The 14516-nt window shown below is 41.9% G+C and overlaps 1 protein-coding gene across 4 annotated transcripts in view; it reads left to right on the top strand.

Annotated features, from left to right (window-relative positions):
• The window catches only part of OSBP2 (oxysterol binding protein 2), a 219053-nt gene that overhangs the window by 180981 nt on the left and 23556 nt on the right, over positions 1-14516 (top strand). For all 4 annotated transcript variants that reach the window (XM_075272643.1, XM_075272652.1, XM_075272669.1 and 1 more), the window contains one exon: positions 13680-13925. In XM_075272643.1, the coding sequence (XP_075128744.1) occupies positions 13680-13925 (246 nt within the window). The remainder of the gene's footprint in view (positions 1-13679; positions 13926-14516) is intronic.

Below are 14516 nucleotides of genomic sequence, written 5' to 3'. Positions count from 1 at the left end.
TCTTTTTTTCCTTTGAAGACTTGTCTTTCCTGTAGAAGCTCTTGTACTTTTGTTCTCTAATGTGAATAGAAGGTTTCTATCTCTTAACCATTGCTCTGACCATGTACAATACAACGCTGTTATACTGGCCATTAATGTAAAGATCTAGTCCTTATTGTATCTACCATCGCTGTATTTAATGGTGGCTTTGTGTGTATAGTGGCAAGTCATAGAAATTGTATTCGTGTCATTTTCAGTTACGGTAATTTTTATTTGAGAAATGTAGAAATAGTTATAGATGTATAGAGACAAATACATTCATTGGGGAAATTAGATCATTTTCCACCTAAACTTACCTACCGAATTTGTGTGGAAGAGGATATGACTGTAGGATCACGCTACACAGGTTTTGTTGGCATCTGGTCGCCAAAGTGACACATGGGAACAGAAGTGGTCCTGGCCATACACCTGAATTCTGTCAAAAAATGGCACAAATTTTGTTATCAGTTTGCACCAAAAATTATACCACTTTTTTCCAATTTTCCTCCACTGTTGCTACTTTGGAGAAAAATAAATGTAGTGAGGACCAGGGGAAGCCTCCATGGCTCAACTAATTCCTATTAGTTATGTGATAAAACTGGCATAGTTTATAGCCAAAATCTAAGCCAACTATTGGTTGGCTGGGATTTCAGTTCTGACACATGCACAAGATAAGCCAACATTATTAATAAATTAACTGATCTGACTCCAGCACTGTACTATACGTCAGTATTTAAAGGGCTTATTTTGCAGCCTCAGATGTATGTATCCATATACTCCCATCTTTACTTCTTATCTGATTGACTTCAGTTCATACTCCATACACAAGCAGTCTTACAATGTGAAGAAAGGGGCCAAGATGAGAAGGAAAAAGACATAAATATGAAGCCATCTACAACATCGAGGGCGGGTTCACACCTGCTTTGCGGGTCTCTGCTTTGTGAGTTTCCGTCTTCTGCCGGCAGGAGATGGAAACCCAGCAGTCAGTGTACGCCTGTGAGCACCTTCTGGTCTCGGTGGCGAAACCGTTTTTTTTAACTGGGCACAAGTCCTGCATGTCTGACTTTGTGTCCGGTTAAAAAAAACGGTTACACCATGGAGAGGCAGAATACACTCAGGGGCGGTCACTTTGCAAACCCATTCAAGTGAAAACGGACCGCCAGGTTTCAGTTTCCTGTCCAGTTTCTTGGGCAGAAGACGGAAACCTGAAAGCAGAGACCGGGCGCAGGTGTGAACCCGCCCTGAAAGAGTAATTTCTGTCAGAAGACAGCAGAATAGTAATTCTTATAGCCAGTTTTGTGAAAAATAACTGTCTGCATGTATTTCAGATGTCTCTCTGTTTTAAGAGATTCTCCGTAGGCTGAGTTCACACAGAGTTTTTTGGTCAGGAATCCGTCTCAAAATCAGCCTCCAAAAAAAGCCTCCCAATGTCACCTTTACTGTCACCTCCTGTCATGTCACCTCTCCTGACATGTCTGTTTCACTAAATAATAGTATTCTCCTGGAAATGACATGTCTTGAGCATCTTTTCTTATACCTCTACGTTGTACCGTTCCTCTGTTATTCCTCCTAGAATTAAATTATATTACCAGTCCTGTTAGCAAAGTTTGACAATTTGAGAAACTGGTAACTTCCAGATGTCTGTTTATTTGCAAATTTCTTTGAGGAATAGCAGAGGAACAGTGCAGCTCCTAAGTTCTACGACGTGATGCTATCTCTTATGTTATGTCATGAAGGATAGTTACTAACCAAACAGGAGATGATGAGAGAGCTGCCAGGTCCCTATAGATGTCAGTCATTATTTCTAATGTATATTTTCTGAGTTGGCGGTTTAGTCTGGGTGTCTCTACAGTACAGTACGGTGCCATAACGCTTCCAATAATACATCATTCCAGCTGGATATCAAACATCTCCTTCCTGATTTGCTTACAATTCCCCGCAGACAGTGTCATTTGGATAATTTCTATTTCTCGCCGGTCGCTGATGAGTAACCCATACAGATGCTAGATAAAGCAAAACCTCATAAAACACCTGGGGAAAAGTTCTAATGAGGCAGACAAGGTCAGCGGCGCACGCTCCTTGCTGAGGTGAATATGACAGCTTAACAGCATGGATTCTTTTTAATTTAGAGGATTTATTGCACAGGGACCGAGGCAGAGGCTGGAGAAGCTTCTGCAACAGATGAAATATTTCAGACAAAAATAAAAGTGAGATTTCAGCAGTGGAGGTGGGAGCGGCGATGAGCTCAGTGTATTATTTTTTATGTTCTATTTTAAGCCCGGTGTCTTGCGGGGAGGAGACCTTTTAACATCTTTCCATCTTTGTTACTGACTGGGTTGGGAGTTAAGTAATTTATTTTGTGTCTGTGAACCTGTCTATTGAGCAGATGTGTCGCAGGAGATATCTATTCTCTTGCAATGGTATTCTGCTTTAATGAGCATTTCCCAGTCTCAATATTATATTCCATTTTTTAAGACTTTAAGGCTGTATTACACAGCTGGATAACAGCCAAGGGAAAATGCCGATTAATGAAAGAATCATTGATCGCAACTTATTTGTTTCTGCCTAATTATAGAGGCCAATGCACAATGAATGGTGGAAGAAATATCTCTACTGTGATCACTTCTTCCCATTCAGCTGTATGGATTATTGGCAGCAAGCTGAATGGGGGAGGGGACTCTCTTTACTTTGATCATTCCTCCGCCATTCGAGGGCATGGATTTTCAACAGCACTGTCCTGATCACATAAGGTGATGCAAACGGAATTGGAAAGGAATGATCTCTACTGCGGTCATTCCTCCCCCATTTGGCTGCATAGATTATTGGCAGACTGTGCTGACTACACATGCCAATGTAAACTGAATGGGAGAGGAACGATCTCTACTGTGATCATTCCTCCCCATTCATCTGCATGGGGAAACTAAATGGGGAAGGTACTCTCTTTACTGTGATCATTCCTCCCCTATTCGGGTGCATGGATTTTCGTCAACAGTGTCCTGACTATACACGCCAATGTAAACTGAATGGGGAAGGAACTCTCTCTACTATAATCAATTCCCCCCATTCAGATGCATGGATTATTGTCAGCATTTCTCAGATTATACAGGCTTATACAAACCGAATGGGAGAGGAATCTGTACTGTAATCCTTTCTCCCCCATTCAGCTTCATGGATTATTGGCATCATATTGACTATACAGGTGATGTGCTGCCAATATTCAGCATCTATCATTCTGCATAAAAGATAGAATCAACCAACCAGCGAATGTTTGCAGCTATTCAGCTGATCAGCAGTGCTATTAGATAGGGCCATTGTCACAAACAAGCTTTTCTAGAAGTGCTCATTGCCTATAATAACCCTAAATATCAGTCTTTATAATAGGTCCCTTTATTTGTTCTCTTACTAAGGAAGTACATTGTCAGTGACCACCAATAACTTCAGCCATTACTATATATAAGAGCTGCCAGTCAGCTCTATATTGTGTAAGAAATGTTATGTCACCCCTCACTTGTTAGACCATTCCCATTATCTCTGCTAACCATGTTAATGCAGCCACAATTACCCCTCCGGCATGAGGCATAGACCTTGTATTGTTGAGAATGTATGTCAGAGCATCGAGACATTACAAGAACCAAACATCAGTAAAATGGGAAAACAAAAACCAGAACATAAAAGGTAAAGAAACGCAAACATGCTGGGATATATTAGAGCAACTATAATGACTATGGTATATTGTTGGCACACAGGCTGCATGCAGTCAGAGGAGACTGTTAAATATTATGAAATTTACAATATTCTCTAGCATACAAAGGGTTAATACTCTACTGACATCACACTTCTATATTTTGGGTACATGGGTGCGGTTAGCGTACACCAGGGGTGCCCAATACGTCGATCGCAATCTACACGTTGATCGCATGACCTGCTTCTGTCCTGTGTGTCTCGGCGGCGGAGCGGAGGGAAGTCTTCCCTCTGCTCCGCTGCCTAGACACACGGGGCAGAAGCAGCTCCAGGGAATGACGTGCTCCCCGCTCTCCAGTCGGCCACGGGGGTCTGTGCTGAGGGCACCGGCATTACTGGCAGTGCTGTCGGCTCTGTGCTGGGTGCCCGGGCAGTGCCATGTGAGCTCAGCCAATCAGAACGTCTGCATCAGAACAGGCCCCGCCCCTTAGACTTGTTTTATAAGTCTTGTTAGACTTCTGGGCCCCGCCCACACAGCAGACCCAGGCCCCGCCCACACAGTAGATCTTATTGACAGTCATTTTATAAGTAGCTCACATGCTGAAAAACTGTGAGCACCCCTGGCGTACACCATTTTAGAAATCTCCTTAGACAAGTATAATTTATCGAAAATTTAAAGCTGTTGTTTCAGCTAACTTTTTGGGATGAGCTCTCCTGTGTACATAAGAAATAACACTATTTCTGGACTTTATATGTCTTATATTTTACATTATTTATTAGTTTCTCCCTCTGCATAATATATCTGTAGTTTTTATTCATTCCTGAGCTGGTGGATGGAGACTAGCTGCCATACACTGCACACAGTACCTACAGGATAATCTGCTGTCTCCCATACTTATCCCAAGGATTATAGAGTAACTATATAGAGAAGCAGTGACCTGCACTGATGTCTTCTGAGTACTTTTCAGTCATGTGACCTGCAGTATGTTTTGAAGTGGATATAGCAGAAATTTTCACAATAAAAGTAATTTTAGCAGAGGTAGTGGGAGCAATGAAACAGTATAGGAAAGAGGCATTTGTCCATGATACAGTAGATGTCTTCTAAGCGCTTGTATTATTCATTTATTAAAAAATCTTTGAAACAACAGTAACTATTTAAGGGAGGATCACATAGAAATTGTTGCAGATTTGCACATATCCAACGTGAATTACTGTCCCAGGCACATAGATGTGAGTTTCATCAATATTCTGCATTTTTTCCATGGGAATATTGACATGTAGTCTGAATTTTAAAGTCTGGATCATATCAATTTATGTTGAGGATTGAGACTGTCAATTTCATGTAACAGAAATGAACTCTGTGATAAATCTGCCAATACATTGCATGAAAATTTACTATGACTTAGCCACAGATTTGCATTGAGAACACCACATATGAATTTACCCTAAGGATGAACTTGTCTCCCTGGAGCTTTGTTCTGCTGAGTAATAGGCATACCACATGGCGTCTCTATAGATTTCTAAATTATGAAGATATTGTCTTATCTTATATGGCATAAATGAGGCCTACAGAGATTCAGTATAGCATCATGAACTTGTATAGGCACTTACCTGTGTGTGCTACTTGTCAGTATACAGAACTGTAATAGGCACACGTTGCCCCCATAGATTGCTAGATTATGGAGATATTGTCTTATACGGCATAAATGACATATGATATGAGCCCTACAGAGGTTCAGTATATCTTTGTGACCATGTATGGGCACTGACTTACTAGTGTGTGCTACCTGGTTTATGAAACAGCTGTATTTCTTATACCTCTCCGGTAAAGGGAAATACTCCTTACTTTCAGCAGTACTTTTCTATGAAAAAGGGATATTAGACTATCATTGTATAATTTGACAAACGGGAATACAGGAGTCTGCGAAAGCTTGTTGTTATACTATCATTGGGACTGTAAATCCAGCCGTCACTGTTTATCATATGGCTTTACAGGAATCAGATTATGGAAATAGCCGAGCTGACTATGACTACATTTTTCCACCTATAAACACCATTTTACAATTTACATATATAATTTTTTTTTTTTTTAGTGTAGATTGTGAACCCCATATAGGGCTCACAATGTACATTTTCCCCTATCAGTATGTCTTTGGAGTATGGCAGGAAATCCATGCAAACACAGGGAGAACATGCAAACTCCTTGCAGATATTGCCCTTGGCAGGATTCAAACCCAGGACTCCAGTGCTGCAGTGCTAACCACTGAGCCACCATGTTGCAACTTTATTTACATATATAATTCATGTCCATAAAATGCTATATATCTTTCCTAGTACATAGAATGTTATCTGGCTCCGGTCCTTTGTTACGGTCCATATTTAAGTCTAAAGCTCTGTTTAGATTTTGACATCCTTCAGAGCTGAAATCTTCCAGCATTCCCTGCCGGCTTACTGACTGCAAAGAACATGCACTATTTATGTGTATTCCTTATACCAGTAAATGTGTAGTGTTCTGATTCCCCATTCCCACTGCATTATATATAAACTACCATATAAAATTCAGTTTTCAGTCATCAATGTTCCTTTAAGTACAGTATTTCACTCATTGGACATCTCCAGTACTTATATTTACAAGGGGAATGCACTTGAGGAATAAATGGAAGGAGCGTTCCTGTCTTGCTGTGGGTGATTTTTCTGGCGATTACACTTCCTTCAGGCAGGTTCTGGCTCTTGGAAATCACAATTTAATTTGTTTCCAGTGAAAATTGGTCTGTGTTGCTTAATCTGTGCAGTGGTGTGCATAGCCGATCCCGGTGTCATTACTTAATAGTAGCTACATATGGTATTACAAGCTTGAATGGTTCAGCTTATTGCACAGCTGATACTGGCTATGAAGGATAGGAGATTTCTGAGCGTCACCGGTGTACGTGACCAGGTTCAGGAGAGAACATGTGCTGCCTGTCAACTTGTAAAGACTAAAGAACCGTGATTTCATCTCCTCTCTCCTGAGGATTTCAATCCGTCAGAGCCCAGAATGGCATAACAACCAAGAAGAGAGAAAAATCAAAGGCTGGTCATCGATTCGGCTGCACATCTGGATTGTTCTGTCAAAGGTTGCAAGATAATATGAGAAATATATGGAAATGGTCATGAAATAAACAATCCAGGATTTATTCATCAATGACAGTACAGTATACAAGGATAAAGCACAAGATAATGCAAAAACAATGAAGTAGAAAAAATCATTTCTCACAAATTCCACATAGAATAACATCTCATTTCTGCCCGCTCTCTCCTGTTCCCCACAATGCACCTCTCCAGATCAACATCTGCTCTCCTATTTTGTGTCCTTTGGGTTCACTCCATTACAGCTATTCATCTTTTTTATTCTGTCTCTCCAAACTTTAAACCTGAGGGGGGTTGTTCAGTTCAGACAAATATCGAGAGATAATGTTATTGTTTCTATAGTGAAAACTTCTACAATTTTCCAATATACTTTTTGTATCAATTCCTCATGGTTTTCTAGATCTCTGATTATCATTCATTGTTTATTTATTATTACATCACTCATTTGTCAATTTATTAATAAAATTCTAGGAGGAAACTCTGCAGAGCAGAACGTAGAATTGTTATTTCATGGTTCTTTAAAAGTATATACTAAAACAGACACGTCAGGTAGCAGCTATACTGTAAAAAAGATCTGCTGCTTCTGCTCCCCATTCACTGCTGCAGCTTCTGGCACCTGGAAACTGGCAGAACAGCTGATCTGTGCAGTGCTAGAAGATGGACCCCTGCAGATCAGATTCTGCATTAGGGGCCAGAAAATCCCTTTAAAGAGGACCTTTCATCAGATCTGGCACATGCAGTTCTATATACTGCTGGAAAGCTGACAGTGCGCTGAATTCAGCGCACTGTCGGCTTTCCCGGTCTGTGCCCGATGTAAAGCGCTTTCGGTCCCGGTACCGTAGGGCTTTACAGTCAGAAGGGCGTTTCTGACACTTAGCCAGGGACGCCCTTCTGCCCAGCAGCGCCTATCGCGCTGTGCTCTAAGACTGGGGAGGAACGCCCCCTCCCCTCCTGATAATACTCGTCTATGGACGAGAACTGTGAGCAGAGGAAGGGGGCGTTCCTCCCCGCTCACACTGTACAGTGCGATAGGCGCTGCTGGGCAGAAGGGCGTCTCTGACTAAGTGTCAGAAACGCCCTTCTGACTGTAAAGCCCTACGGTACCGGGACCGAAAGCGCTTTACACCGGGCACAGATCGAGAAAGCCGACAGTGCGCTGAATTCAGCGCACTGTCAGCTTTCCAGCAGTATATAACACTGCATGTGCCCGATCTGATGAAAGGTCCTCTTTAACAAGGTATTCTTTGTTTTGGAGAGAATTATATTTTTCAATATGAAAAGGTACAAGGTTGTCAAGGCAGAGAGAGCTATAACTCCCATATTTTGTAGTTACCTTACCTTGACTATCCTTATCAATATATGAATAACATATACTGTAGTGTAGACATTTGGCAGACATTGCAGGATACTTCCCTAGATTGTTCAATGAATCTAGTAATGTGAAGAGTTGAGGACAAGTCAATAAATAAGTAGACCGTTTCACTACCTGCCTAAACCTGACTGATATCCCTTGTGGGAGATGTTTTAGGCTGAGTTCACATAGAGTTTTTTTGGTCAGGAATCCTCCTCAAAATCAGCCTCCAAAAAAAGCCTCCCAATAGAACTCTACTCATCGTAGAGTGGGTGGATGAATGGGTGGTTTGGGGTACAATAGTCCTTGGGGTCTCGTCGTTCTCCTCATTTGGTGGCAGGTGGACAGTGGATATGGGCAGGCATAGGGTGGATGGGTGGGTGGTTTAGGGTATAATAGTCTTTGGAGTCTCATCTTTCCCTCATTTGGTGGCAGGTGGACACCTATTGGGAAGCAATCTCCACAGTGGACTCCTCTTCTCTTAGTAAGATGTAGAGTTTCCTCTTCTCGTTTGCAGATGTGAAGTCTGGGATATGGGCAATGACTTTTTATTGTTTTTTGTTGATAAGCTATCATGTTGCAGCAGTTTAACAAGTTGCAGAAGTTCATGTTAACTCTGTTACATCTGTATGTCTATTTTTTTTAGTAGTGTTTTGCTACCATTACTGCACTAAAAGCCTTTGTTTAATACGTGATATAATTTACAGTGTCCGTCTTTATTCATGCAAAAATAACTTCTGCAAGTCATGGTTTTTAGGTGAAATATCATATGCTTTACAAAATATGTGAACAGATTCGCCTTCCATTCACACTCTGATCCTGCACAATGAAAACAAGCAGCAATATTGCCAAGCTACAGTATCGGATATAATTCATGCTATTTACAGGTATGGCTCTGTGCCATCTACCCTGCTATTTATGAGCAATGGCCACAGCAAAAGGATCTTGCTGTTGCCTAAAGTGGTGTTAATGGTTTCTTAATGGATCCAGTGGGGATGAGACATATGGCTTAATGGGTCCTATCTGGTATGTCATTAAAATAGAATTCTTCATAATAATGTTATCTTTCCTTCTTTTCTGAGCACATTGATTTCACATTATAGTTATAAGTGAAACTTATGTTTACTAATATAGCAAAGTTTAACTTGATACCTAACTCATTTGTTTCATTGTGGCACAGAATTCTAACTCCTCTCTTTCAGTGGCTTTTGTTGTGTTTTGTTTGTATTAGATTCTGTGTTTTAGTGTCAAGTTAAATTTTGTTACATCTGTATATCAGTGAAGCTAGATTCACATCTGTGTTCGGGTTTCCTTTCGGGGGGTCCGCTTGGGGACCCCCCCAAACGGAAACCCAATCCACATAAAAAAGCAGTTGCCTTAGGAAATCCGCGGGCCACCTCATAGACTATAATGGGGGCCTTGTGGTTTCCGCATGAAAAATGCAGAGAGAAAAGTGCTGCTTGCAGCGCTTTTCTCTCCGCAAATCCCTAAACCCAGAAGTGAACCGAGCCTGACTCTGCTTTGTGTGAGTACACAGATGGATGAGAGAGGACAAAAATAACAAGTGATAGGAATCTCTGTGTCGGATGAAGGGGTTTATGGTGTCTGTAGTTTTTGAAATTGGTTCCAACTTAGGCCCATATCCTTCAGAGGTACATTAGGAGCCGCCATTACAGATTCCTTCAAACATTTTCATCTGGTAAAATGACAGCGCTCATAATGAAACACCATGGACTCCATTAAAGTCAATGGGTTCCCGTTCCTATTGGGATTTCCTTGTCTATTTCTATAATGCAACAGAATAACAGACCAAGATGTCAGCATACATGTCACTTTTCCTATGTTTCTTGTGTGTGGAAAGGAGATTGGAGTCTTTCATCTTGAGTCAAATTAAACAGACTCTCAAACTTGTCTAATGTCTCTCATAGTTTATAGATAGCTGGCAAATTCCAGGGATCAGTCTGAATTTTGCTGGTGACCCCAGGTAACCTAGTCCAACACTGTTTTCCCATCTTAAGGGTCCTATTTATACTGGTAGCTTATGTAGATTGAAGCCTTTTTCTAAATATATTGCTTTAGAAATTCTGCTTTCTTTTCCTGCTATGTGACCTCCCATTGTTTACACTGTGTTGCTATAACCACAGATCTGTGACATAGAACAAGTGATGTCGCTCACTCAGTTCCGGCAGGACATTCCATTCAGTTAATTGCAGTTTGCTGATAAAGCCGAGTCTGTTATCTCTCTATGTAAACACACAGATAACCCTGAGTCAATTCTGTACAAGCATCTTTATAGTATACTAGCATATGCCCGTGACTTCATCTGCAAGTTGGTGTTGGCGCTGAGCCACTTATATTTAACCAGTTGCTGTTGTGGATGATCCATCTGCTCCCGCGTCTCAGATCTGCTACATCGCAGCATATGCGCAGCATACTCAGTTGTATGTACATCTCTGCATATGGAGAGCATACTGAGCTGTGCTACAGCACTGCTTAAGCTCTGCTACATCTGGCCATTTGGATTATAGGGGTGTTCTTATGCCAGTGTGTGAGCAGCTTCTGTGTTACAAAGGGCTGAATGAATGTTGCTGAAATGTGCCAAAGCTCGATCAGCCTGCTCTCGCGTCTTGGCTCTGCTACATCGCTGCATATGCGTACGATACCCAGCTGTTTGTACATGTTTGCATATGGAGAGCCTACTGAGGTGTGCTACAGCACCGCGTAAGCCCTGCTACATCGGGCAATTGTGATTACAGGGGTTTTGTTATGTGACTGTCTGAGCAGCTTCTGTGTTACAAAAGGCTGAACGGATGTTGCTGAAATGTGCCAAAGTTCTCCTCCCTCCCCCATCAGAGGCACAACAACACATTCCCCGTCGTACTCACTGAAACTCTACACCCGATATACTCCTCTTGCCCACACACATCCTGCATGTTCTGTAATCTCCTGATCTTCCATGAGACTCCATTTTCATGAGCTTTCACACTGTCCAGCTTCATCCTATATAGCTCCACCCACAAAATAGCATGTAGCTCCACCCACTACCTAGCATGATCCTATCCTAGAATTGCTTAATGACCTGTGATGATGTAATCACAGGTCCTTTAGTTTTGTGTGAACCTACATTCCTTCACTGCGGTCGTGTAGTGATGTAATTTACCGGGATAAAAAGTAGCCTATGTTTTAATCGGGGTTCCTATCTATGTATGTGGCAAATTTCATGCAAATCCGTTCAGCCGTTTTTGCGTGATTGAGGAACAAACATCCAAACCCACAAACATACAAACTTTCACATTTAATATTAGTAGGATTAGTAGGATAGGATAGGATGATCTGCAGAAGGACTGTGTGTCCCATTCAGTGGGGGGGGGGGGAGATACAGGAAGTGAGAAGCAGACACTGAAGGCAGACTGATGATACACTGAGATGGGAAAACCCCTTTAAGGTCTAAATAAAAGTTCTAAAAATTCTTGTAGCGTTGCAGAACAGTTTGGTATTTAAAAAAATCTTTTATAATGTAACTATTCCTCCAATATATATAATTCTGGGAGAATAATCTTAATTTGTTATTGCTTTCTGTCATTCTTGTTCATTGGGTTATGTGGTCTCTTTCTAAACTGTTGAGAATAACACATCGCTCTTTCTCTCCAAAAATCACACCAGAACATTGTGTAATGGACTGTTCCATATAAGCTCTCCATAAGGGGCACTGATACTTAGATGGACTCAGGTCACACAGTTATTATGAACAAGCTTACAACTCAGCCTTCTTAACTCTATACTTACACTATGTGATCAAAAGTATCCGGACACCTGGCTGAAAATGACTTACAAGTTGGTGGCGCCCTCCATCGGTAATGCTGTAATTCAATATGGTGCTGGCCCACCCTTAGCCTTGATGACAGCTTCCACTCTCGCAGGCATACGTTCAATCAGGTGCTGGAAGGTTTCTTGGGGAATGGCAGCCCATTCTTCACGGAGTGCTGCACTGAGGAGCGGTATCGATGTAGGTCAGTGAGGCCTGGCACGAAGTCGGCGTTCCAAAACTTCCCAAAGGTGTTCTACAGTATAGGATTCAAGTCAGGACTCTGTGCAGGCCAGTCCATTACAGAGATGTTATTGTCATGTAATCACACTGCCACAGGCCGTGCAGTATGAACAGGTGTTGAAAGATGCAATCGCCATCCCCGAATTGCTCTTCAACAGTGGGAAGCAAGAAGGTGTTTAAAACATCAATGTAGGCCTGTGCTGTGATAGTGCCCCGCAAAACAACAAGGGGTGCAAGCCCCTTCCATGAAAAACACGACCACACCATAACACCACCGCCTCCGAATTTTACTGTTGGCACTACAGACGCTGGCAGATAACGTTCACCGGGCATTCGCCATACCCACACCCTGCCATCGGATCGCCAAGTGAAACGTCATTTGGCATTGACCTGCGTAATGTGTGGCACCCAATCACCTGACCACATTCGAAGTCCATGAGTTCCGCGGAGCGCCCCATTCTGCTCTCTCACGATGTCTAATGTCTACTGAGGTCGCTGATATGGAGTACCTGGCAGTAGGTGGCAGCACAATGCACCTAATATGAAAAACATATGTTTTTGGGGGTGTCTGGATACTTTTGATCAGATAGTGTATGTAGGAAAATTCAGGGAGAAGGATACTTACTGACTCCTGCAGGCAAAGATTGTACTATCTCTAGCTGCCCATGCGAAACTGGACTGAGGGATGTTGGGATTGATAGCAGAGCACAGAGAAAGGGAAATCCAAAAATCAGGATGTTGCTTGAAGGCAAACAACCTGAATATTTGTGCAATATAGGTGTAGCACTGTTCAGCTTTACACTAAACTTTTGCTACAACAGTATATTTAACATGTCAACTTGACATTTTTGTTGTGTTCATTGTCAAAGCAAGGGATCAGGGTCGCTTTAACCATAGGGCCAATGATGCAGCTGTAGCGGACCCTATGGTTGCTGGGGCTCCCTCAGCCACCCCGGATCAAGCGGGACAATACCACATTTCGGGTGCTGTCCCGCTGTTCTGGGCGGCAAGCAGTGATTTGAACTCTGTGACATTAGGACACACATTAAATACAATAATGATGATGTCTGCGTCAGGGAAGCACAAAGAGCGGCGAGCCACAGACTTTACAGCGAGGGCCTGCATGTCATTGGAACGAGGTTCGGTAAGTGTTCTTTTATTTTTGTAACTTTTATAATGTAACAATGGTGGTTGAGGGGGAAGGGGAAATTTAAATGATGGGGGGCATTGGGGGCCCACTTTCAAAAAGTTTGCACAGGGACCCCTATGCATTACCCTGCCCTGTAGGGGATAAGCTCAGGCAAAGCGGCTGCTCCATAATGGAAAACAGAATAAGAATAATCTACAATGAGAAAATAAAAACAGATTGCAAAAAAAACAAAACCCTGGCCGATTTTCTGTTTCTTTGGACAATTTCGCTATGTGTTACATTCTTATTTATTGTTTTCATCATAGGTCAATTTTAATGAGCCACTCTCCATGCTGCAGAGACTCACTGAAGACTTGGAATACCACGAGCTGCTAGACAAGGCAGTCAAATGTGAAAACTCTATAGAACAGATGTGCTTTGTTGCAGCTTTTTCTGTGTCTTCCTATTCCACCACAGTCCACCGGACAGCAAAACCTTTCAATCCATTATTAGGAGAAACATTTGAACTTGACCGGCTAGAAGATTTAGGGTTCAGGTCGATTTGTGAACAGGTGAGTATAACAGAAAATGAATAGGACATATGGACCGAGGTTCTTGTGTCGGACTAATCCTTTATAAAATACTCAGTGTTCATATCTTAGCCGCTGCTAGTCACAATGAGCTCACTGCCTTCTAACAATAGGATTATGGGAATCTGACAGATCAATAGCATTTGACAATTCTGATGAATTTTTATTCTGGAATTGCAGATCTTGCACAATCTCTATGAAATGTGCTTTTAGGCACTGTGCCCCTAATCCATCTCTATGCATTCGGAGCAGTATCATTCATTATTGTGAGTAAATAGTCAATTGATCTGTCTCATCTGTCAGTACACTGATCTTAGGGTTCTTTTCAGACTTTTTCTGATAAAAGTTTTTTTGCGGTGTAAACCCTTACACAAGCTAATGCAGGCAGAGGACGAGCGCTCACTGATGATGAAAACGCTTATTTGCATCAGCTTTTTACACGGTTCAATATAAACCACTTGGGGGAAGATATGATCAGTACTGCGAAACGTGGAGTCTTTTTTTTTTTTTTTTTTTAAGTGGATAAAATTTGGCCATGGCCATCTTTAGTAAAGGACGCTATAAGATAAATAA

This window comes from Leptodactylus fuscus, chromosome 1 (assembly GCF_031893055.1).
Source record: "Leptodactylus fuscus isolate aLepFus1 chromosome 1, aLepFus1.hap2, whole genome shotgun sequence".
NCBI lineage: Eukaryota > Metazoa > Chordata > Amphibia > Anura > Leptodactylidae > Leptodactylus > Leptodactylus fuscus.
This window is presented reverse-complemented; position numbering and strand designations above follow the sequence as displayed.